Below are 23627 nucleotides of genomic sequence, written 5' to 3'. Positions count from 1 at the left end.
ATGGTATTCAATGTATAAAATCTGAGAAATTGAAGCTTGAACATAATCTTCATCATGATTCGGCCAGAAGCAATTTTTTTTGCTTAAGGTTACCAAACCTTGTTGTCATGCTGCGGTTGGCAAGCCTCGTTGTATTTTTGGTAGTTATAAAATTACAAATATTACCAATGTCAAGTGTCAGCTATTGAAAAATTTGTTTTTGATCGTTGTGCTTGTGGATATGGGGGGACTTTTTTCAAGTGAATCTAATGTCAGTAAGGCAAGGAGCAATTCTTATAATAATCAAACCCCACAATACAGAAACAGCAGTCTCAGTACCCCATCTTTCAATCAAAGAGCAACACAATCAAGTTATCGAGAAGAATGGAACGGTTACGCCTATGCATACAGGTCAAATTATCCTCCTACAACTTCAATCAATCAGTATAGTGAATCAATTGTTCGGAAACCAACATCATATAATCCGAACTACTTGCCATTCTTTTCAAGGGTAATTTTTGACCCAAAGTTTGAATATAAGGTTTTGCCAATTGACAGTGATGATTATGAATATAGAGATGTCAAACGAAGAATCACCAACAAACATTTCATAGTACATAGTATTGATAAAATTGAGGCGCCTTGTCTGGAAACCAGCTACCGTTTGAAGAAAAACCAGAAGTTGAAAAGCTATCCGTATTTGGAGGAGCTCGAATTGTTTCATGGCACGAAATGGAAGAACGCACATAGCATATGCTTGGATAATTTCAATTGGAGATTTAATGGAAAAGGCACAGGGCATCGATTTGGTCAAGGAGTTAGTTTTTCTTGTAATGCTATGTATGCTGCAAATTATTCCACAGATGATGGTGAGAAAGTTATGTTCATTGCTAAAGTATTAATAGGAAAAAGATGTAAGGGAACAAGCTATATGGAGCTGCCAGATGAGGGTTGTGATACATCTACAAAACAGGACGATGATATTGTAGTGGTAAAATATGAGGATAATGAATTTTGTCCCATTTATAAAATTCAATATCATATAGCTCCTGGTTATGTTCCGATGAATAAAAGAAAACCAAAAGTTAAGTTATATTTTGACTGACCTGAAATTTGCCACTTTTTTAAACGTTTGCATAGTTTGATAATCCATTTGGAAATATTATTTTTAATACACTTGTCCACTTTATGCCAGCTGTAGTGAGCACTATGGTTTCCTGGCAATTCAGGAGTGGTAAAGCAAAATATTTTTCTCTTAATTCATTTTTATATGATATGGTGCTATTTACAGTAGAAATTATATACAGATTTAATTTTTATCATTCGAAAATGAACTCCGATACCATACATGGTTTATTTACATGAATTCTGAATGGACTTATTACTATATACAGTATTAAATCCCTACATATCAGCTGACACTTACACGAAAATTTATTGCTTGTTTCAGGTCAACTTTCATACAAAGATTATAACTATAATTTTTGTTTTCATAATTGCAATCATTCATATTTCAATAAAAAGAAAATTATTCTTTTTTTTGCAATTTCTGAATCTGATAAATAGAAAGTATACTTATGCCAAAATGACACAAAAATATTCAAACTGAGAATGCTTTAGTATCCATACATAGCAGTAGCAGTATCTATAAACCTTTTTGATAAGAAATAATTAAATTTTTTCTTCCTTTTATTCATCTTTTGCATCTGCATCTCGATATCTTGATTTCTTGCATATTGATTAGCTCCGATATGGGAGATTGAAGACCACAAAAGAGGCATAATGCTTTTGGTTTCCCTTGGTGGTTAGAAAATGAATTCGTTATCAATGAATTTTTCGAAGATTGTTGTGTTAACATTTGTGAATGAAAACAAAGTGCTGAGTAAAGGCTTGTTGAACTACATTAAGGTGGTGGGGATTATACAAAACCATGCTTAAACACTCAATTTGAAACTGCTCAACACTGAATGGAGAAAATAAGTATTGGCTAATTATTTTCAGTATTCTGTATTGATTTTATATATAATAAATTTTTCATTCGAAAAATAAACACTTAGATTTTAATTGAACTATATAGAGCTTTCTAATTATTCATAGGTCGTAGAAATTTGTTCGCGATATGAAATTTTGTCAATTTTTGACGCAGTGAAGTGATGACGAATTTCTAATAAAATAACAAAATAAAATAAAATGTTTGCTTTTTATTCATATCCCTTGGCGAACGCAGCGCCGCACTTTAAAGCGTTAAGTCTATTTTAATAATAAGTCTATGGACCACATTGAACTCTATAGGTTGCGTTCACAAACTTACTCAGAGCAAGCTCTGAGTAAGCTCTGATTACCCGAAGCGTTCACAAACGTACTTTTAGTTCCTCAGAGTATGCTCTCTGAGCATGACCATACTCATACTCTACTCTCGGAGTAAGTTAATGAACACACCCATAGAGTTCAATGATGGACCAAAGCAATGAGACATAGAATTCATTAGGTCTATGACTGAGCTCGAAAATATAGGTTAAACCAAAGACAACTTTTCTATTTACCAACAAAAGATTTAAAGCAGCGACAAACTCTGATTTAAAGTATTTGAACTCTGGTATCAAATCAACCCTTCTCCAAAGCAAATATTGGAGAGTGTCTCTATTCTTCTGTTGTTTGTTTATTTTCCTTATTAATTATGCCGTCTACTTGTTGTGTGATGAACTGTAGTAGTAGGGCTAGTCGAGACCTTGTTAATTTCTTTAGATTACCTGCAATTCGAAGGTTCAAACACAAAGAATTATTGAATGAGTTGGCTGCGATCAGAAGAGCCAAGTGGTTCGACATCCTCAATTTAAATGACCGGACAGATGCACAATTAAAACATGCGAGAATCTGTTCGAGGCATTTTCATCAAGGTGAGCATGTCGACATTTCTTTTCCAGTAAATCTTTTTGAAGGAAGAAATTTATAGGAAAACCTGCAGATTTGAAGGACACTTCGCATCCCGATTGGGTTCCCTCTTGCAATTTGATACTTCCGAAATTCATAAGGGTAAGGTTCCTTTTGAAACTAATTTCCAAGTAGCAATAAGATGAAACATCTATAAATAATTCAAATCGCACTGAGAATTATTTTTCTTGTATATTCATCAATTTCATTTATAGAACCTTTGCAGAAAAAAAAAGAGATAAAGAAAAAACATGCTCCTAGTAAATTACCATCTTCTCAGAAAAAAGCAAAGCAGAGTTCTAAAACTCATTACAAGAAAAAAGTGCAACCTCAGCAAAAAGAAACAGTGGGTAAGTTTGAAACCACTACACTGGTAAAGACTAAAAGACATTATAAATTGTGAAGTAAAATAAACTTATTCATGTAACGCACTAGACAAAATTTTTCTGTATTGCAGTATTATGAAAGCACTGAGTGGACATGCCAAAAAAAATATGATTGCCAGTTTGAACTGCATATAATTCTGCATGTTCTGCAGTGCTTCATTCAGTACAATAAAATATTCAGATTGTTTTTGCTGAAATGCCAGTAGATAAAAAGTAAAAGAAAATCACAAAAAAATTGGTTAGCTAAAAATGAACTCACTGCAATGAAAGTTACACAACTTGATATAAACATAAAACCTTGCTTGAAAATTGGGAATGCTACCTGAATGTATTAGAGAACTCATAAAAAGTAATCAGGAGAAACTTACTATCATTCATTTTTAAGTAAAAAGAAGAAGACGGAGAAATAAAAAACAAACAAAAAAAGTCAATAAAAAATACACTGAAGAAAAAGGTGCAAAAATTGACTTTGAAACCAAAAAACTTGACTCAGACACTGAAACTGCTGATGAATTTGGTGAAGAATCTGAAGACTACAGAACTCATACAAATCAGGTGATAGATGCTACGAAACAGTTTTTGGAAACTGGAGGAAACGAGATTTCTGTTGTTTATTATGACAATGGTGAGTTAGTTTCAAATATAACATACCCTTCATAAATCTTAATCAAATACGATTAAGAGTAATGAAGGATAAATCTGTTTATTAGAAGACAAGGTTACTGCTGATGAAGAGGAGCTAGACTTTCCTAAGACATTGGATATTGAATTATTGGATACTGAATCTTCAGAGGAAATTTTACAAATGCGTTTTAATACAGTTTATGTTAGAGAAACTGGGTCAAATTATCTAGCAAACAGAATGGTTTCAGATGATCAAGAACCTAATGACACTGAAAACACAGGAAGTGGATCAAATTATTTTGAGAACTCTGTGTTTCTAGATGATCAGGAGTCTAGCGACACTGATAGCTCGATTACGCATGATTTTTTGAATTTCGAAGATGGTGAGTGAAACTTGTTTTTGACTTTCTATACCAAAAAAATCTTCAATTCTGTTTTGAAATCAATTTTAATGTTACATCTTTATTGACATCCTATTTCTACTTGTCAACTATCGCCGAGCTTATAGGCTCTAGTTATATACCCCCTTACATTCAGAACTTAATAAAAGATTCTTTATTGACACTATTGATTCTCCGTTTTTTCAATGAATTAGTACAATCATCGACCATCAACATACATTGTTAAAATAAAATCATACCAAAAAAAATCTAACTACGTGAATCACCCTGTATCGTGCTCTACAAAGAAAGCATAGATTCGTGCCTGTCATTTGTCATATTTTATGCTCTATGACCATGTCAGCGTCCTATCAAAATTCTATGGCGTCACCATAACGTTACAAGCTTGGCAGCATTTGTTAAAAATTTTAAAGCGTCAGCCCTGATTTCGTGAAAATTAATGTTTCCCTAAATCATCAGAATACCAACTAGGTAAGAAACTAAAATTTTGGTTGGGGAGCATGTTTAAATTTGAGAAGTTTACAAATCTGTTCCTAATGGGTGATTAACCACTAGGATAACCAACTGAAAATAACTACTTATTTGATGGAATGTCAAATTACTGGGGATATTTACATTCCTTCTTATTTTTTCGAATCTTTAAAATGAAGTTCGATTTGAAACTCTGTTTTTTTTTCAGTGATGTCTGCAGGTTTAATAAACCATAATTCCCTTTGTTTAATATGTAATGGAAGTTGTATTACTTCGAGAAATTCAATACAGATATTCAATGAGGAGGTATTATTAGCGGTACTCTCCTTAAACAGTATGTTAATAATAAATTCGTTATTTTCAGACCACAACTTGCTCTGAAAAACCATTGATAGCTATTCTATCCAGAGTTTTGGATAAGGATATCACCGTACAATCTGTACACTCTAAATTGATATGCAAAAAATGTTTCAAATTATTTGATGAACTAGATGAACTGGAAATGAGATGTGATGAGATAAGAGGAGAACTTATAAGGAATTATAAGCTTTCTAGTCAAAAAAATTCTCTAGAAAATTCAGATTTGAAGGAGAGAAGTGAAAATTTATCTGATAAAGGAAAACCACCTTCAGGAAATAATAAAAATTTTTTATCATCAAGGACTTCTCACAAGAATGAGGTATGCTAAATTCTTATAGTTGTGTTTCGAATCTTTTTTATTTATCTTCAATTTTCAGGGTCAGAGCAAACAAAATTTGCCTACAATCGAAGACATCGACGAGGAACTCTTCCAAATACAAAAGGAAAAAGTTGATAATGAGTTAGACCAATCTGATAATTCTGAATCTGACTTTATGCAATTAAGAGATGACGTTATCGATGAGGGAGCTTTAGAACATAGTTCAGATTCGGAATATGATCCATCGTGCATTCAAGACACCTCAGAAGATTTGGAAGAACGTCAGAAAAGTATCACAAGCCAAGATTTGAAGAAACCGAATATATTGAAGAAAGCTGCCTTGGATAATTTGAAACCTGTGAAAGAGGAGTTTGAAGTTATTGTTTCTAGAGATGGTAAGTTAGAACCGTACTTGTGACGGAAATATTAGTATAAAAATCCAGTGAACTGGGCGGTATTTGAAATTTCAAAAGTCGTCAGAAGAAACCATAGAATCAACGGGATTGGGCTAACTTCAAGTCATTTGATTAATGCTGCTTATAATTTTGAAAGGACGTGAAGTGTTATAATAGGCTGGGTATTCAAGATTGAAAATTACCAGTAACATGTTATTTTTGCATCTTTCAAGGTTTTTATCGCTTTTTTTTTTCGAAAGAACGAAATTTAAATATTGCATAATGGTGGTCATAGATAAATGCTTCTATGGACATCTTTTGAAAGGAATTTTTTTGACAGATCTTTTTTTTCTCGATTCTATGAGTTGCATTTGCCGAAAAATAAGAATATACAGCTACGTCTAGAATTAACTGATTTTTATATTTCAGGTGATGATTACACATGTTCAGTTTGCGAAAATGAGCCGTATGTCGGTGATCGTAAAACTATAATAACGCATATGAAAACGATCCATAATCTCAGGTTGTACATTTGCGATGTTTGCGGTTTAGATTTTAGGAAACGGAATGAATTGTCAGCTCATTTGGATGAACATGTGGAGATGGAAGAAGGTGAATAAAATTTTGCCAAATTTTGTTTTCCATTTACTTAACATGTTTTTTTAGGCGACTTCCAATGTGAAATTTGCAATAGGATTTTCAGCAATTTGAGGTTATTCAGGATACACAAGAGGATGCACGCGCCCCAGCACAAGGCGTGGGAATGCGAAGAATGCGGAAAGAAATACAGTTCCAAAAATCTCCTCGATGAACACCGTAACATACATTCCGGCGTTCGACCGTATGTTTGTGATAAATGCGGCAAAGACTTCGCCTCTAAGTATACTTTCAAGGTTAGTGAGATAATTTTCCAGCTTCGTTCGCAAGAAAAAGTACTCTCGTTGTTTTAGGCTCACGAAAAAACGCACGAGATCAGACCCCGTCCCTATCTGTGCGGACAGTGCCCCAAAACGTTCCTCAGTCAGCAGAATTTGACGCAGCACGAACGAACCCACCTCGGGATCAAAGAGTATTCCTGTCATCTGTGCGGGAAGCAGTTCGGATCGGCCCATAATCTGGAGGTGCACTCGATAGTCCATACGGGGTACAAGCCGTTCGCCTGCGGCCTGTGCGGGAAGGCGTTCGCCAGGAAGGCCGAGATCAGGGACCACGAAAGGACGCATACCGGTGAGTACGGCCTCGAAAGTTACAGGTTTACATAGAAGGCGGTTCTCCGATGCAGGGGCTTTCGCGTCGCCAGTCAAACTCCTTCCGACAGGGTGAGAACTCGTACAAGATAGGGTTGGTTGAATCTGAGGTTCAAATTCAACAGTACGGAGCGGCGATTTACTTCTGAGCTCTCAGCACCGACTACGCAATAGTCAACACTGACTAAAAAAACACTTTTCTCAATGATAATTATTTTTATCAGAATTATGCATGCATATGTTATCCACTTTCAACGGTTTTCTTCAATACAGATGTTTTTTCCCAGCAGGAATAAAAAAATATGTTATTATCAGATCTTGAATGTATTGGCTCCATTTTAAAATCAGTTGTTCTCGATCAATTCTAGTGATCAATAGTTTTTCTTTCGTTTGATTTTCTACACTCGATCGCTATGCAACGCGAAACACGCAATTTGACCCAAGAATTGCAGAAAGGTTTGGAGTTTCCCATACAAGTGTGTCCAGAATGTTGCAGCGATTCAGGGAGACAGGTATGAATGTCCGAAGACCAGGACAGGGTAGACCACGGGTAACAACTGCCATTCAAGAACGTTACTTGAGAGTTTCTTCGTTGAGACAACGGTTTGCAACCGCTCGCCTCCTTCAAATTCAGCTTGAGCAAACTCATGAGGTGCAAATTAGCACTCAGACAAGAAGAAATCGCCTCAGAGAATATGATTTAAGGCCTCGTGTCGCGGCAAGAGGCCCAGCTCTTACCCCAGCCCATCGAGGGGCGCGTTTGGATTTTGCGAGAGAGCATATCCATTGGGAAGAGGCCGATTGGGAAAAAGTTCTCTTCACAGATGAGTCTAGATTCTGCCTCTACCATTGTGATCGACGTTCCCTTGTATACAGACGTCCACATGAAAGATATGCTCAGTGCAATTTCCTGAATACTACTGGTTTCGGGGGAGGATCGATTATGGTATGGGGTGGAATATCTTTGACTGCTCGCACACACCTAGTGGTCGTTGATAATGGAGCTATGAATGCTGATAAGTATATAAGGAACATTCTTGAAGAACATGTAGTGCCATTTGCCCCATGCATTGGTGAAAATTTCATTTTTATGGACGATAATGCCAGACCCCATCGTGAGCGCATCGTTCAGGAGTACCTTGAAGAGGTTGAAGTCTCTCGAATGGAATGGCCGGCAAGAAGTCCAGATCTCAATCCGATTGAGCATGTTTGGGACAACCTCAATAGAAGGCTGAGAAGTTCAGAAAATCATCCAGCTACTCTTAATGACTTAGGAATCCAACTCGGAGAAATCTGGGAAGGATTAGATCAGAACATTTTAAGATCACTCATTTTGAGTATGAACCGTCGTTGCCGAGCTGTAATTAACGCAAGGGTTGGAAATACCAAGTATTAAATCACTTATCAGCATTTCAGTATTTTGAAAATTGTTCATTTCTCTTCTTTCACATAAGATTCGGTGAAATCCTGAATTTTTCTTCCATATCATGTGTCTTGCTTTCGTTCAAAACCTTCCCGAGAGAACATAAAAAATAAGTTATAAAGTCAATGTAGAGTTAACTTTTATTAAAATTGAGATTTTCAGAATGTGCGTTAATGTTTTTGCGCAGTGTAGTTATTCGATATTATTATTAATCTGTCGCACAAGCTCAATTACTAGGCGCACTCGTAATCTCGTTTTCAAACGCTATTCGCTACCACTCTAAACTCTCTAACAGCTCAACACTTGTTAAAGAATCAAGAATGAACGCAGAAATCAAGAATGAATGCCATGCAATGGAAGATCCTCTTGTGTATCCCACCTGAGGGGAGAGGAAAAGGAATGTCTCCTCATGTCTTGAAAAACTGTGAAAGTCTCGCCGGTGAAAATGTCTTTTCTCCGACTTATCGGCATTGACGAACAAAAATGCGTTATCTACAAATTCGTGATGTTTTTACTCGGTCCTTCATCATTTTTAGGAATAAAAAAAAAAAAGATAAAAACCGTGGATTCAGATCAAAAAAGAGAAAATAAGCTTGAGACATTCGAGGTTTTTGACGTTAACCAAACGCAAAGGTAAACGAATCTTTTCAGTCGGTTTGACAAAAGTGAGGTTAGCACCGTTCACATATAGGGCTGGGTAGTACAGATTCAACTCGCAGAAATTAGTGTTTTTGGCTTCCTATTTTGGGAGTTCATCTCATTATGGTTTCTTTGAGGAAAAAAGTTGACATGTACGAGGATGTATTGATATCTAGTTAGCCTAGACCAGTTCCACGCATAAAAAAAATATTGCGTTACCATAGCAACGAACAATAACTCATTAGAAGCGTCAGTGTGAAGTTTGAGGTCGAAAAAGTAAACCAGAGTTACGTAATAAATCAAACGAAAGAAGCCATCATCAAGTAACCTGTATTTAAAAGGGTTAAGAGGTAAGCAGATTTACGAAGATATGCTTAATACCCTTGGTGATCAATGTCCTCCGTATGCGACCGTGAAAAATTGAACTGCAAGCTTCAAAAGAGGTAAATTTTCCATTGAAGATGATGACCGATGAGGAAGGCCAGTTTCTGTGTCAGTCCCCGAAAATATCGATGCAGTTCATGACATGATTTCATCAGACCGTCGAATTGGGCTGAAACGGATATCTAAAGCACAGAATATTTCATACGAACGCGTTCATCATATAGTTCAAGTCGATTTGGACATGAAGAAAATTGCTGCAGAATAGATCTCCAAATGTTTGAATGTTGACCAAAAGCGTGCAAGAGTAGAAGCATCGCGTTCGATCTGTGCTCAATTTGAAAACAATGTAGACTTCTTAAACCGAATTGATACTATGGATGAGACTTGGGTACATTTCTACGATCCAGAAACAAAGCAACAATCGATGGAATGGCGACACTCTGGTTCTCCAAGACCTAAGAAGTTGCGTGTCCAAAAATCTGCTGGAAAAGTTCTTGCTTCAGTTTTTTGGGATTGCCATGGAGTAATCATGATTGAATTTTTGGATAAGGGTAGAACAATAACCGGAAATTACTATTCGACATTACTGACCACTCTACGGGAAAAAATTAAAGAGAAAAGACGCGGAAAACTATCCAAAGGTGTTTTGTTTTTGCAGGAAAACGCCCCTGCACACAAATCTCATGTTGCCATGCAAAAAATTCGTGATTTAGGGTTTGAATTAGTAGAACACCCCCCTTATCAACCAGATTTGGCTCCATCCGACAATCATCTCTTTCCTCAAGTGAAAAAAAGTTTAAAAGGTCGTAAATTTTCTTCCAACGAGGTGGTAATGAAAGCTGTGGAGGTCTGGTTTGCAGAGCAAGAAGAAACATTTTTTTTGAAAGGTCTAGAGACGTTGCAGGTTCGCTGTAATAAATGTATCCAATCAAGAGAAGAATATGTTGAGTAATAAAATATTTTGACATTGAAATTTTGTTCTGTTCTATAGTAGACTAAGAATTTTTCAATATATTTCGGTTTTGCAGGAGAGAGGCCTTTCCAGTGTGAGTTCTGCGGTGCGAGGTTCAGCCAGCGCAGCAACCTCCAATCCCACAAGAGGGCCACCCATTACGACGACAAGAGGCACAAATGCGAACAGTGCGGAAAGGCGTTCAAGAGGAGACGTCTTCTGGATTATCACCTGAAGGCCGCCCATACCGGCGAACGACCTTTCAAGTGCAATATCTGCGACGCCACCTTCGTTTATCCGGAACATTTCAAGAAGCATCGCAGGATTCATACCGGTGAGTCGAACAAAAATTGCCCATATAAAATATTCAAGGTGACGGAGCTATAACCCCCGTAATTTCGACAATATTCGATTGACAAACGACGTTGGGAAACGGTTCTTTTCTCTGTTTTCTGCTTCCGACGGGTTTGCACGCCAGCCAGAAATCTTACTTCCAGCCAAAAGAAACTTAAAAGGATATGAGAAAAGGGTGCACAATGGGGAATTCTCCTCAATTTGGGATATCACTCCATATGCAAGTTTAAACTGAATAATTATGAGTTTCATTCATGATTTTTTCAAATGCACCGCGTAAACTATTCAAAATCATTCTTCAAATATGGGGTTTTAAAATTTGAATCGCTTGGTTTCGAGTTTACGATTTGGCAACAGCGCCTACTAGACAATGAAAGGAACAATGCCCGATCAGCTTGTTTATAAAATAACAGCTGTTGATCTACAGGCGCGTACTTAGGGGCGAGCTTCAACTGCAACCGGCCATAAAAATACCATAAAATTTTACCACCTTCCTCGTTCGTCGCAGACTTCATAGACAGCCATCTTTGTCTATCTCATCAAGATAATGCATTTGTTGTCCTTTATTATCAAGGCATATTTCAGTCGATGTTGCCAACTTGTGCAATCGAAATGAAACGCTTTAAATTTTAAATACCCATTTTTATTTTTCATTTTTAAGTGCTTAAAATAATCTTTTCGGGAAACGGTTGAATGGTTATTTCAAAATGTGACGTTTCAAAGATATTCCATAAAAAATACATCATTTTCGTCAGAAGGAGTATTCCCTATTGTTTACCACTTTGGTTTCTGCTTCCAGCGGGTTTGCACGCCAGCCAGAAAATCGTACTCCTGCTTATCGGTACTAGCGAAGAAAAACTCGGATATTTCCCGATTCAGGATGTTTTTCGCGGTGCTACATCGTTTTCCAGAATAAAAAATGGGCCGGAATGTTTACCGTTTCGAACGATGTCGGAATCCTGAATTGAAATTGAAAGTATGTCATAAAAACGATCAAATTAATCCAAAATGAGGGTGCATTTTTGTGAATGAAACTTCATTACACTGGTAATTCTTGTACGAAATGAAATAAACAACGATAATGAATGATTACATATTGGAGATGAATACAGGGCTAATATGGATGGTTGCAAGCTGGATTCGTTATTATCAAGAATGAAATAGCAATCAAGACAAGAATATTCATTATTCATCGCCAACGAAATTGCTGTAACTCATTTGTTGTTGTATTTTTCTCGAAATTTAATGAGATCGCGTTTAACTTCCGGGGTTAATAACTCCGCCATCTTGAATTGATTCAGTTTCAAAAGCTTTACCTTGCGTTAAAAAATCTCTATCAAGAACGTCAAGCCGCAGTTACATAACCTCAATTTTCCAGGTGAGAAACCTTTCTTGTGCGAAGTTTGCGGGAAAGCCTTCAACAGCCGCGATAACAGGAACGCGCACAGGTTCATCCACTCCGACAAGAAGCCCTACGAATGCCTGGTATGCGGCACCGGCTTCATGAGGAAACCCCTCCTCTATCAACACATGCAAGCTCAAGGTCACCTGAACGATACCATAGTGGTCAATCAGCCACGTCTCACCACGGACGACGACCAATTGGTGACGGTCAACGAGGAGGGCGAGATGGAAATAGTCGATCCGAGCGTGAACCCCGAGGACTCCAAGTTGTACATAGCGGAACACATATTGGCCGAGGAGGAGTTGGTGGAGAGGGAGGAAGACGGTCATATAGAGCATATTATTATAGACGGTCAACATATCACTTTTAAAGAGGGCGAGGCAGAGTATGCCACCGGCGATCTGGAAGAAATCATCCAGGGTAGTATTTTATCGGAAGGTGAGACTCAGATAGTTCAAACGGAGGAGGGGCCCATGCAGCTGGTTAAGGTGAGGATACCGGACGAGAATGGGGGCGAGCAGGAGGCCTGGGTCAAGTTGATGTCGGAATAGTTATCTGTAAATATTATATAAGTTGTACATATTGTAAGTTGTTGAGATTTGTATACATGTAGGTTAATCCGAAAATTGAAGTTTGAAACCAAAGAGACTTTGCTTCGATGAGTATTCCTTTCTAAATGTTTTAATATAATTATAAGTTTTATAGTTTTTTCTTCTTTAGGGGTAATGGGGAATTTTCCTCATTTCAAATACAGGGATTTGAATAGCTTCGTTTCTCGTGCACAAACTGGCAACAGCGCCCCTTGATCCGGGTTATAAAATTCAAGATCGTCTTCCGAATGACTTTTTCTCGGGGTACTCGAGCGCCAGCTATTCTTTAAGGGAAAATAGCAAACCTACCCTGGTAGCTACGAGCCGAAGACAAGGTGCCTGGGGTGTTAGCGACAACCAGTGAAAGTTAAAATCAACGTACACAAATTATATTTATCGACTCGTGCAAGGAAACACAAATGGCACTATTATAAAATTCGTACAGTGAAAGACTCGAGATCAGTGAAATTACAAAGCCAAACGGACGGAATGAAACAGGATCCGATCTCAAACGATATACGGGGTTTACGGACGTGTTCGCCAGCCAACTTAACGGACAGGTATCGGACTTCAACTAGGTTAGGGGATGAAACAAGACGGCACAGATTCCCGATAGCTCAACCCTAGATGCGTTCTTCACCCCCTGAGTATCCACGCCAGCGGGGTTCTTCGATAAGAGCAGTGGTCAGCGTCGGACAAACGAGGGAGGAAAGAGGGTTAGCCACTCCAAAGTGCTTTCCGCACCCCCTGAGTATCCACGCCAGCTTCTACTTTTTCGAATCTTCGTATATTTTTGTATATCAATTTCTATTATTCAATTTTCTTTTTTTGAAGCAAACTATTATCTAAGCTCAGTGCTGGAAACTTGGACCACTGATTATGACTCCCGACCATAGCATGAGTCAAGTCTACCGCACTCCCTTTTAGTCTATTCAACAGATGTTTTCTTGAATCTTTTACAACTATTATTAAATAGGCTCATCGTTTGGAAAACAAGATTAATCAATGAAAGCAAGCAATAAAACTAAATTACACCACGCACATATTAAGCTTTTCAGACAGCGTAACAAACAAAAAACATTCGATTTCTTACTTCCTAACAACAAAATCACGTTCAACCCTTTCACTCCCGACCGAACTGTTCTGATGGCGGCCAAAATGGAGCCTCCACTAGTTGTGCCTTGTTACGAGTATGACGCAAGCTATTTACGATACCGGTAGCGCGAAATTTGAATTGAAATATTAGGTTAGGTTAGGGGATGAAATACGACGGCTCACCCTCAGGCGCGTTCGGCACCCCCCGGGTATCCACACCAGCAGAGTGTTTCCCTAACCGTAGGGGTGAACACGGGAACGAACGGGAGAATTCTAGGAAGGCTGGCCACCCCAAAGTGCCTTCTGTACCCCCCGGGTATCCACACCAGCAGTGTACTTTATTGACAGAAGAGGTGGAACTCAGACTCTGGTATAGAAGGGGTGGAGATGGAGGCCTGTGGGTTCCAATTCACTCACAGCGGAACAGTAGAAACAGAAAAAAAATAAACTAATGCCTTTTCTGAAAATCCCCACAGTAAAAGAAATGAAAAAAACACAATTGGTGAATTGTCAGTAAAACCCCGGAAACGAAAGCAAGAAACTAACTCGGCTGATTCTCAAATTCGGCAATTAATCGGAAGTCAAGCGTAAGTGAATTAATCTAATCGTAAGTGAAATGACCTGCGGGGGAATTCTAGGAAGGATAGCCACCCCAGTTCAGAATCATACAAATACTCAGAATGAAAGTATATATTCAAAAAATACAAAAAAGTAATGAAAGACTAGAATAAAATTTCTAATAATTGGTGACAAAATAATATGCAGCTATACTTGTTTATTAATCCATTTATTATGAACAAGAACTCTTATAATAGGTTTGCTGAACTCTCTGGGTAATTTGTATAATTACCTGAAAAAAATCCATTTATTGTGAACCACATTTTAACCCCGTTTTTTCATGACCCCGAAAACATTCAATAAACGTCAGGGTAACGTTTTAAACTAAGAAGATATAGAATTTCACAACAAGATTGCAGGTTGGGGATAATCAAAGCACGACGTTAGGAAACGGTTCTCTACTCTGTCTTCTGCTTCCAACGGGTTTGCACGCCAGCTAGAAATCGTACTTTCAGCGAAAATAAAACAAAAAGGATACGAGAAAAGGGTGCACCATTGTTCACCACTCTGGTTTCTGCTTCCAGCGGGTTTCACACCAACCAGAAATCGTACTTCCAGCGGAGAGAAACCAAAAAGGATAAGGGAAAAGGGTGCAATTCTTGAACGGCTGGGACGATTTTGATAAAAAAAATTTAGTGAGTTTGGGTGAGGTCTCGGATGGACTCACAATTGAGCCAGGTAGGTGGCATTACAGTAGATTAATACAGTTTTCCAACGGCTGGGACGATTTGAATGAAATATTGTTTGGGTGAGGCCCCAGATTGATCAGATTCCCAATTTAGCCCGGTAGGTGGCGCTGCAGTGGAGTAATCCAACTTTTCAAACTACTAGAACGCTTTAAACAATATTTCGTGTTAAGGTGAATTATATTAATTTTATAATTGAGTCAGGTAGGTGGCATTGCAGTCGAGCTATATTCCCTTAAACATCTGGGATGACGTTATGTTACAGGATAACATCCGCCAGGTCCGTAAGTTGACAAATAAATAGGTAACATACCTGTAAATTACTTCACCAGAATTGAAAAATGATAGAAACATATTTTCTTTGAATATCTTCATATTGCAGCATTGCCTTATTCAAATAAACAAAATATAAGTGTAAGATAAATATTTCATCCAAAAGACAGTCAAAATACAGTGAGAAACCGGAATTCATTTCTTGCAATGAAACTTATTTTCAATAAATTAAAATGAGACATCGATTATCAAGATCAATCAGACCTAAGAATAAAACTGTTATAATTGCGTGTTATTTCAATACTTATTCATTCAAATTGTCCAGGTCGTACCCCATGGGCCCCAACATATTACTAGACGGTCCAGCATCTCCCAACTGCGACTTGTAACTCTCCAAAATATTCTTCAGAGCGTTTCTCTCTATATCTACCGGGGTGAAATTTTCTATGTCCTCAAAGTTATCTTCCTTCTTCACAAAACTCTCCCCGATAGAAGTCGCCGCCAGTTGTCTATCCATTTCATCCATGTACTGCTGCATTTCATTTTTTTTACTGGAGTCTTCTTTGACAAAATTATCGTCTTCGTAATCGCTCATATCAGATTCAGATTCCAAATTCCAACTATCGTCCTCTGGAATGACAAAATTGAGGATGTTCTGAACAGCACAAGTGAAAGCGTCGGGATCAAAATTTATCTTGTTGCTTTCGGTTTCTTTTTTGTTGGAGTTGATATTGTCGTTTGTCTCTTTCCTTTCGAGATTTTCGGTGAAAGCCACCGTATTCTTAGATTTTTTGCCTCTGGGAGGCCTAACTGGAGACTGAATGTGTGGAAATTCTGCACCGTCGATATCGGAAACATGGTTCAAAAATGTTGAAATTTTTTGGGTGAAATCCGTGGGATCAGTGTTGCTATTGAAATTATAGAATTTCTTTTGTCCATACCTTTCTTGCAAATACTTATCCAATTCTTCCGGGCTGACATTCAACCAAGAATCATCGTCCTCCTCCGGAAGGTCCCTTTCCATATTTTTGAAATCCGTCAAGTTGTACTCCAAATTTCTCATCAAATCCAATATTTCCTGACCAATGGCTGGAGAGTAATACATGCTATCCCGGTAATTAGCATAATATTCCTTGGCTTTATTCAGCAAATTCGTATATTCATGGGAATGTTCCAAATTTCCATTGAAATAATTTCTTTCTTTGAGAGAACTCAAATATTTGTGCCACGACTTGTCAGTTTCCAAGTCTTGAGTTGGCTTAGCTTGAGATACCAAAATTTCGAAACCACAAGCAATTTTCACTCCTAAACTATGACTCTTAAATTCTGAACTATTTGAATTGGGTAAGTTCCACCCAGTTCTTTTATCTGGATGAAATTTGGAATGATTGATCATCGCATATAAACATTTTGGAAATGTGACATTTGCATAAACACGATTTTCTGGAGGGAAATATTTCATGGCACGGCAAGCTTTTATATCTACAGGATCCCTATTACAGAAGGCATGAACAACACCTGAAATTAGATTTGGCTTATGTTTTAGAATAGCAGCCACACCTACTGGTATATAAGCCCTGGCAGTGTGAAGGTTCTCTTTGATTTTTTCAGGATATCCACTAATCCTACTCAGTATTGCTTGTTGAATGTCATTATTGGCTTCAGTTAGTTTGGAGTTATTTTTAATCATCTCTATGGCTTCACCAACATCGATATCTTTAATTTCCTCTGAAGAATCTGGTTCAACAATATGCACTTTTCCCCCAAATAGATAAACCTGAAATTAATGACTCAAAATTTTGCAAGTTCATATTTTTGGCAGCCTTACTCTGTTTTCTGATGTCTCAGGTTTAATCCATGATGGTAGTGATTCTGCTGCTTCTATCAATAGGAATTCACCATCTGCATCACAAATTTTAGCTACCATCTCAGGAATTTTCTTAGTTAATTCAATAATTAAGTAAACAATTAGCCACTCATCTTCAATATTTTCACCGAAGTGGGTAACACCATATAAATGTGGTGGAAGTTTTCCTAAAAACCAATTCCTATCAGTAATACATTCATCAAACCCACATAATTTACCGTTTATTTCGTGTAATCCAATCAATTTGTTCGTAATTGCAGTCCTAGGGAGCAATGTAAACTTATCTTTATGCCACAAATGCTCCTTAGTTAAGTTATTAACAATTTCATTACATTTTTCTAGAATGCTGGACAAAAGAAGTTCTTGCTCGGATTCTGTAATTGTCCCACATTGAGGAAATAAATAATATTCGACATAATCGTCCTCCCGAACGCTCTCCAATACACCTTCGTCCATTATTTGTACTCTTAATTGATTTTTCAATTCAATCAAACGTTTTTATAATAAGATCCACACAGCTACGAAGAGTATCTTTGTTCAACAAAAATTCAAATTGTTGAAAACCATAGATAACAGAGTATTTGAAAAGGTTCAAGTAAATGACATGACATAAATGAAACACAGAAGTACAGAAAATTTTCAATAATTTTGTAGTCTGTGGAGTGGAGCCAGATTTACAGTTCCCTGCAAAAGAAATTTATGCTTCTGTGATCACAATTGGCAGCTGTCATTTCATGAAAACATCATAAAGTAAGCATAGACCTAATAAAATATGGACGGGCCCTGAGAGAGAGAGGTCACGAGTAGTACGTTAGAAAGAGATGGACATATGGTAGAAAATGTCAAAATCATTTGTTTATTGTTTACTTTTCAGCTACTGTGTTTTCAATCGATATTTCATTCTCCTCATAAACAATTTAGCAGAAAACTTGGTTTTTAGAATCGACTGCTACATGCTAATGAAGCGAAAGTGATTTATTTTTGGAATTAATAGACCAATAAAGGAGTTTCTTTATTATTTCATGTATGTACATATAGGACATGATTTACAAAGATTTACAAGGAATATACCTAGTCTGTTTTATATATTTCACAAGGCCACAGCAAGAATTTGTAGAGGTGACTTGAATTTCGAGATAGTAGATATATTTTTGAATATTATAAAGAATGTTGTTCTAAACGAAGTAGTTACATATGTACCATCACATTCTATTTCAAGGCATGTCCGAAGAAAATACTTAATCCCAATCTGGATTCAATATTAGGAAGAGAAGAGATGTAAATCATGTTGATATTCAGTAAGCCCTGTGACATCGGCAAACTCAAAACTCGATATTTTCTGTTGATCAGTGTCACAGAAATCTAACACTGGAAAGCCACACAATAAAGAAACAGGAGCAGTAAAATATTACTGCCAGGAGTGCCAGAGAAGAGCAACTAAACCACCTGATGGAGAACCTATGAAAATAGTTGTGAATGATTAATCATCATATAAATATTTCCCCAGCAGGAAATTTCATATTATTTGTGAAAGTATCAATAAACATACTTAAAATTATTGCCCTTTTCTCTATACCACACATGCTTTTGCTCAAGGAAGGTGAAATGTTTAAAAAAATTCACTTTATAGATTAATTTTTCTCTGTCCAGCCAGAACGCAAAGCAGGGGTCCTTTTATCTTTCCAAATCATGAGTAATTTCAGTGTATATAAAATCAGACCCCGGCGAATGAGATAATAATGTTGTTTTACATAACTCTCAAGTTTTTTACATTAATAAAAATCAGAAAAAAAAATTTCAGGTAGTATTTTTTTATACGGAATCTATTATTTTATCAGCACTTGAGAGTTTCAAGTAGGTGAAAAATATAGTTGATTTGATAACATTTTCGAAGTTGATTTCAGTCAGAGACAACCTCTGTTGTTGTCTCTGATTTCAGTACAAAAATTGCTTCAAATTAATAGAAAGTCTATAAATCTACCGACAACCACCCAAAAATGCAACATGGAGGATCAGCGGACTGGTAGAATTCCCGAGTTTACTCGATAACTTGTTTGAAGCGGCAACGTTGAATTATTCTCTACCAGCTACTAGCTTGACGTTTACTACCAGGGACTGCTGTTATCTCTCTTTTCTACCACCCCCCTCTCTCTCGTGGGTATTCCTCGATGCGGTGAACGGGAAAACCACGTGAAGGCCTGTCCATGTATTATTAGGTCTATGAAAGTAAGTCAAGTCTGTTCTGTGGAAAACATAACCTATCGCTCAACTTGTTTTGTTTAGTAGAGAGTGGAAAATGAATTAGTATTTTCAGAAAAAACTTGGTCCACTTAGAAAGGGATTCATTTATATAGCAAAAACTCTACTCTCCTCAAAGAAAAGTGCTAATGTTTAACTGCTCAACAATTTTGGAGAGCTAATTTCTATCAATGTTATAGTCTATTTTTTAACTGAGACTGGATCTGATATTGAACAGTTTTTCAACTCATAAATTCCAGCAAAATGTCTACGAATACACAGAAAGAATATTTGAAGAAATATTTAAGCATTGGAAAAGATCCAGCAGAAAAGAAAAAAAAAAAGAAGAAAGCTAAACCGAATACTGTACCTAGTAGGTAAGTATTTGTTGAACTCACTAAGGCTGTTCATTAATTTGCTTCACTTCTAGACTGAAAATCATTGACGATAATGCTGATACTTTCGAGGATGCTGTCAAAGAAGATTTATTGGAAGATGAAGATGCACCTCAAATTGTTGCTGTTATAGATGAAAGACCACCGTCATTGCAAATTGATGAGAAGAGCAAAACTAATTTGTGGATACCAATAGGGAGTAATAATGAAAATTCAACTGAGGTAAAGGCTTCTTTTTCTTTCACTCTTTAAACAGTTATCATTTGGATGTTTTAATTCTAGATTTTATGAAACTCAATAGATTTCTTTCAGTCATCCACCAGTACATTGAAGAAAATGGAAAATAATGGAGATCTGTCACCTCCAAGATTTAAAGCTAAATTAGTACTTAAGAGGAACCAGAATAGGGATATGTCACCTCCAAGAAAGAAGAGGTCTTCAGATATATCACCTCCAAGAAAGAAGAGTTCTTCAGATATATCACCTCCAAGGAAGAAGAGTTATTCAGATATGTCACCTCCAAGAAAGAAGAGTTCTTCAGATATTTCACCTCCAAGGAAGAAGAGTTCTTCAGATATATCACCTCCAAGGAAGAAGAGTTATTCAGATATGTCACCTCCAAGAAAGAAGAGTTCTTCAGATATTTCACCTCCAAGGAAGAAGAGTTATTCAGATAAACACAATTCTGGCAAAAAGAGGGATGATCTTATCAAGGACATAAAAACTGAATATGATATATCCCCTTCAAGGAAGGAGGAGATGCCACCATCTGTAGAAAGGGTAAGGGAATGACAATTTTCAATGTTTCAGACTTGATGATCTTGTGGCACTTATATATTAACATTTCAATGATATCTTTAATCATAGTCCTGCATATGGTAAAAAAAATAGAAAAAGATCACATTTTGTGATCATTGTGCTAACAACTTGAGTATTCTGTGGTAATAGCCAAGCACATTGATAAAGGATAGAAGAAGAATATCACCTCTATGACCAAAGTGGAACTCATAGATAACAGAGTATCTTTGTATATTAGTGTTCTGTGATCTTTGCTTTGATACTTTACTTTAAGCCATATTTTCGCGATTAAGACGCGTGAAGCGTCTTTAAGCGGTGCTATTCGAGCGAATAAGTCATGACGTCAGTCTTTAAGACGCTTTAAGCGGAACCTGGCGGTCTGTGGAGAGCGCCTGTGTCATAGAGTCATCTTGTCTCTGGCCTGTGTCGTCTTAAGCACAGAACGTCTTAAGCGGAAAGAGGTAATATAAAGAAGAAGGGAGAATATGGCTATTAGCCATAGAACAGAAATTGAAAAATTCACAATTCGATTCGCTGTCTAATGACAACGACAGATGACTCAACCATCAGCGATATTCTATTTTTGCGACAACAAAATTAATGACGTCACGCTTAAAGACGCTTTAAGACATCGATTAAGACGCTTAATCGCCAAAATATGGCTTTAGTAGTTGTTCTATGACGAAAATATCAAAGTCTCAATGATTTTTCAATCTTTTCAGTCTCCAACTTCATTAAAGAGGCCAGAGAGTGGAGCAGATGTATTTTCTCCTGAACGGGTCATTAAAAGAGAGGAAAATGATTCTTCACCACCTAGGAAAGTAAGTATCTATTTGTTATCCTTCTAGCAACAGAAAAATAGCCAAAACTCTCCTAAAGGAAAAAGAGTGATAGTGATATTTATTACAGATGCGAAAAACTCTGGATGGCAAAACTGCAGGTTTGCAGAATGCCAAACAATTGGCTGCAGAGACTACCCTGCTGAAGGAGAGAGAAGCAGAAATGTTTAAAAAAATGACAGGGGATATATCAAGAGACAACGTCTCCACCATAGTTCGTGACAAGAAAACAGGTAGAGTAAGAAATCTCGAAGAAGAAGCAGCTAGAGAACTGGAAAAAAAACAGAGAGAAGATGTGAGTAAGGAAAAATATTCGAGGTGGGGAAGGGGATTGAAGCAGGTGGAAGATGCAACGAAAAAAAGAGAGGAAGAATTGGTAGAGTTCAACAAACCACTTGCGCGATACGCGAATGATGAAGATTTGGAGAAATATCTCAAGGAACAAGAACGAGAGGGCGATCCCATGCTTGCTTATATCAGAAAAAAGAAGAAAAAGAAGGACGTTGAGGAAGGAAAACCTAGTAAGTTATCTAATAAGCATTTCTAATCAATCGTAGAAGTGGTGCAAGGTTTCATAAACATTTTTTTTTTTCAGTTAAACCTGAGTACATGGGAGAGTTTATGCCGAATCGTTTCGGCATAAGACCAGGGCATCGCTGGGATGGCGTTGACAGGTCTAATGGTTATGAAAAGAAATGGTTCGAAATCCAGAATTCGAAAATGGCTCAACAAGAAGAGGCTTACAAATGGAGTACTGAGGACATGTGAAGTGGATCCATCTTTTGTATATGTGATGTACATTATTTTATAATAGATTATTAATTGACGATTTGTCTTATTTGTGTTGAAGTGGACGAATGACAAATACAGCGGAACTTCCCTGACTCGAATCTCCAGTACATTGATTTCGAGTTACGGAAAATTACCAAATTTCTATTTCACCGAAAAGGTGGGGGTCAGTTGAAAATTCGTCAAGACCGAACGGTTGTACTGAGATGGATTAAATTCCCAGATTTATTACTAGAAGAGTTGTTCTTTCAGAATAGGTATCACATTTAGTTCTACGATAATTTTCCTGGAAGAAAAAATACTCGAAAGTTGACCTTCGAAAATTTCCCCAAAAGATGGGGTCAGTTGAAACTTCCTCAAGACCGAACGGTTGTGCAGAAATGGATGAAATTCTCAGATTTATTACTAGAAGAGTTGCTCTTTGAGCATATGAACCACACTTGGATTTGCGATAATTTTCCTGGAAGAAAAATTACTCAAAAGTTGACTTTCAAAAATTTCCCAAAAAGATGGGGTCAGTTGAAACTTCCTCAAGACTGAACGGTTGTGCAGAAATGGATGAAATTCTCAGATTTATTACTAGAAGAGTTGCTCTTTCAGCATATGAACCACACTTGGATTTGCGATAATTTTCCTGGAAGAAAAATTACTCGAAAGTTGACTTTCAAAAATTTCCCAAAAAGATGGGGTCAGTTGAAACTTCCTCAAGAATGAACGGTTGTGCAGAAATGGATGAAATTCTCAGATTTATTACTAGAAGAGTTGCTCTTTCAGCATATGTACCACACTTGGATTTGCCATAATTTTCCTGGAAGAAAAATTACTCGAAAGTTGACTTTCAAAAATTTTCCAAAAAGATGGGGTCAGTTGAAACTTCCTCAAGACTGAACCGTTGTTCTAAAATGGATGAAATTCTCAGATTATTTACTAGAAGAGTGGCTCTTGCAGAATATGTATCACATTCAGATCTACGATAATTTTCCTGGAAGAAAAACTACTCGAAGTTGACCTTAAAAAGTTTCCCGAAAAGATGGGGTCAGTTGAAACTTCCTCAAGACTGAACCGTTGTTCCAAAATGGATGAAATTCTCAGATTATTTACTAGAAGAGTCGCTCTTGCAGAATATGTATCACATTCAGATCTACGATAATTTTCCTGGAAGAAAAACT

At 37.1% G+C, this 23627-nt stretch overlaps 4 protein-coding genes and 1 long non-coding RNA gene across 6 annotated transcripts; 4 read left to right on the top strand and 1 right to left on the bottom strand.

The window, feature by feature from the left end:
* Positions 1–69: 69 nt before the first annotated feature.
* Positions 70–2048, top strand: LOC123322367 (protein mono-ADP-ribosyltransferase PARP11-like). The gene has a single exon (XM_044910315.1). The coding sequence runs from the start codon at positions 221–223 to the stop codon at positions 1082–1084; it is 864 nt and encodes a 287-aa protein (XP_044766250.1). The 5' UTR covers positions 70–220; the 3' UTR covers positions 1085–2048.
* A 468-nt stretch (positions 2049–2516) lies between these two features.
* Positions 2517–12972, top strand: LOC123322342 (zinc finger protein 616-like). 2 transcript variants are annotated; one of them, XM_044910292.1, is made up of 13 exons: positions 2517–2876; positions 2933–3012; positions 3137–3260; positions 3682–3921; positions 4010–4303; positions 5001–5098; positions 5157–5471; positions 5530–5866; positions 6296–6478; positions 6533–6759; positions 6817–7093; positions 10588–10845; positions 12244–12972. In XM_044910292.1, exons 1-13 carry the CDS (start codon positions 2657–2659, stop codon positions 12819–12821), a joined length of 3231 nt encoding a protein of 1076 aa, XP_044766227.1. In that variant the 5' UTR covers positions 2517–2656; the 3' UTR covers positions 12822–12972. The 2 variants fall into 2 exon arrangements, with proteins under 2 accessions (XP_044766227.1, XP_044766222.1); XM_044910287.1 differs by having other exon boundaries at positions 4007–4303.
* A 2696-nt stretch (positions 12973–15668) lies between these two features.
* Positions 15669–17981, bottom strand: LOC123319523 (protein ecdysoneless). Its single transcript, XM_044906547.1, has 3 exons — positions 17618–17981; positions 17361–17566; positions 15669–17309 (listed from the first exon to the last, which is right to left on the bottom strand). Exons 1-3 carry the CDS (start codon positions 17853–17855, stop codon positions 15837–15839), a joined length of 1917 nt encoding a protein of 638 aa, XP_044762482.1. The 5' UTR covers positions 17856–17981; the 3' UTR covers positions 15669–15836.
* A 226-nt stretch (positions 17982–18207) lies between these two features.
* Positions 18208–18957, top strand: LOC123318651. Its single transcript, XR_006538385.1, has 2 exons — positions 18208–18518; positions 18619–18957. It is a non-coding gene; the product is annotated as an uncharacterized LOC123318651 (long non-coding RNA).
* Positions 18958–19652: 695 nt separating this feature from the next.
* LOC123307661 (BUD13 homolog) lies at positions 19653–22496 on the top strand. The gene is made up of 6 exons (XM_044890061.1): positions 19653–20014; positions 20068–20254; positions 20345–20812; positions 21502–21651; positions 21740–22190; positions 22265–22496. Exons 1-6 carry the CDS (start codon positions 19902–19904, stop codon positions 22435–22437), a joined length of 1542 nt encoding a protein of 513 aa, XP_044745996.1. The 5' UTR covers positions 19653–19901; the 3' UTR covers positions 22438–22496.
* The last annotated feature ends 1131 nt before the right edge of the window (positions 22497–23627 follow it).

This window comes from Coccinella septempunctata, chromosome 1, assembly GCF_907165205.1.
Source record: "Coccinella septempunctata chromosome 1, icCocSept1.1, whole genome shotgun sequence".
NCBI lineage: Eukaryota > Metazoa > Arthropoda > Insecta > Coleoptera > Coccinellidae > Coccinella > Coccinella septempunctata.
The sequence above is the reverse complement of the archived record's forward strand: the minus strand, read 5'-3'. Positions and strand labels throughout refer to the sequence as shown.

What these genes read in the sequence shown, in the direction of transcription:
- LOC123322367 (XM_044910315.1), top strand. Translation starts at nt 221, where the DNA reads ATGGGGGGACTTTTTTCAAGTGAATCTAATGTCAGTAAGGCAAGGAGC.
- LOC123307661 (XM_044890061.1), top strand. Translation starts at nt 19,902, where the DNA reads ATGTCTACGAATACACAGAAAGAATATTTGAAGAAATATTTAAGCATT. An exon ending in CCGAATACTGTACCTAGTAG is followed by an intron (nt 20,015 to 20,067) that starts GTAAGTATTTGT and finishes CTTCACTTCTAG; the next exon opens with ACTGAAAATCATTGACGATA. An exon ending in TGCCACCATCTGTAGAAAGG is followed by an intron (nt 20,813 to 21,501) that starts GTAAGGGAATGA and finishes TGGCTTTAGTAG; the next exon opens with TTGTTCTATGACGAAAATAT.
- LOC123322342 (XM_044910287.1), top strand. Translation starts at nt 2,657, where the DNA reads ATGCCGTCTACTTGTTGTGTGATGAACTGTAGTAGTAGGGCTAGTCGA. An exon ending in TTCGAGGCATTTTCATCAAG is followed by an intron (nt 2,877 to 2,932) that starts GTGAGCATGTCG and finishes AGAAATTTATAG; the next exon opens with GAAAACCTGCAGATTTGAAG. An exon ending in GGACTTCTCACAAGAATGAG is followed by an intron (nt 5,472 to 5,529) that starts GTATGCTAAATT and finishes TTCAATTTTCAG; the next exon opens with GGTCAGAGCAAACAAAATTT.
- LOC123319523 (XM_044906547.1), bottom strand. Translation starts at nt 17,855, where the DNA reads ATGGACGAAGGTGTATTGGAGAGCGTTCGGGAGGACGATTATGTCGAA. An exon ending in TGGATTACACGAAATAAACG is followed by an intron (nt 17,567 to 17,617) that starts GTAAATTATGTG and finishes ATTGGTTTTTAG; the next exon opens with GAAAACTTCCACCACATTTA. An exon ending in CTGAGACATCAGAAAACAGA is followed by an intron (nt 17,310 to 17,360) that starts GTAAGGCTGCCA and finishes CATTAATTTCAG; the next exon opens with GTTTATCTATTTGGGGGAAA.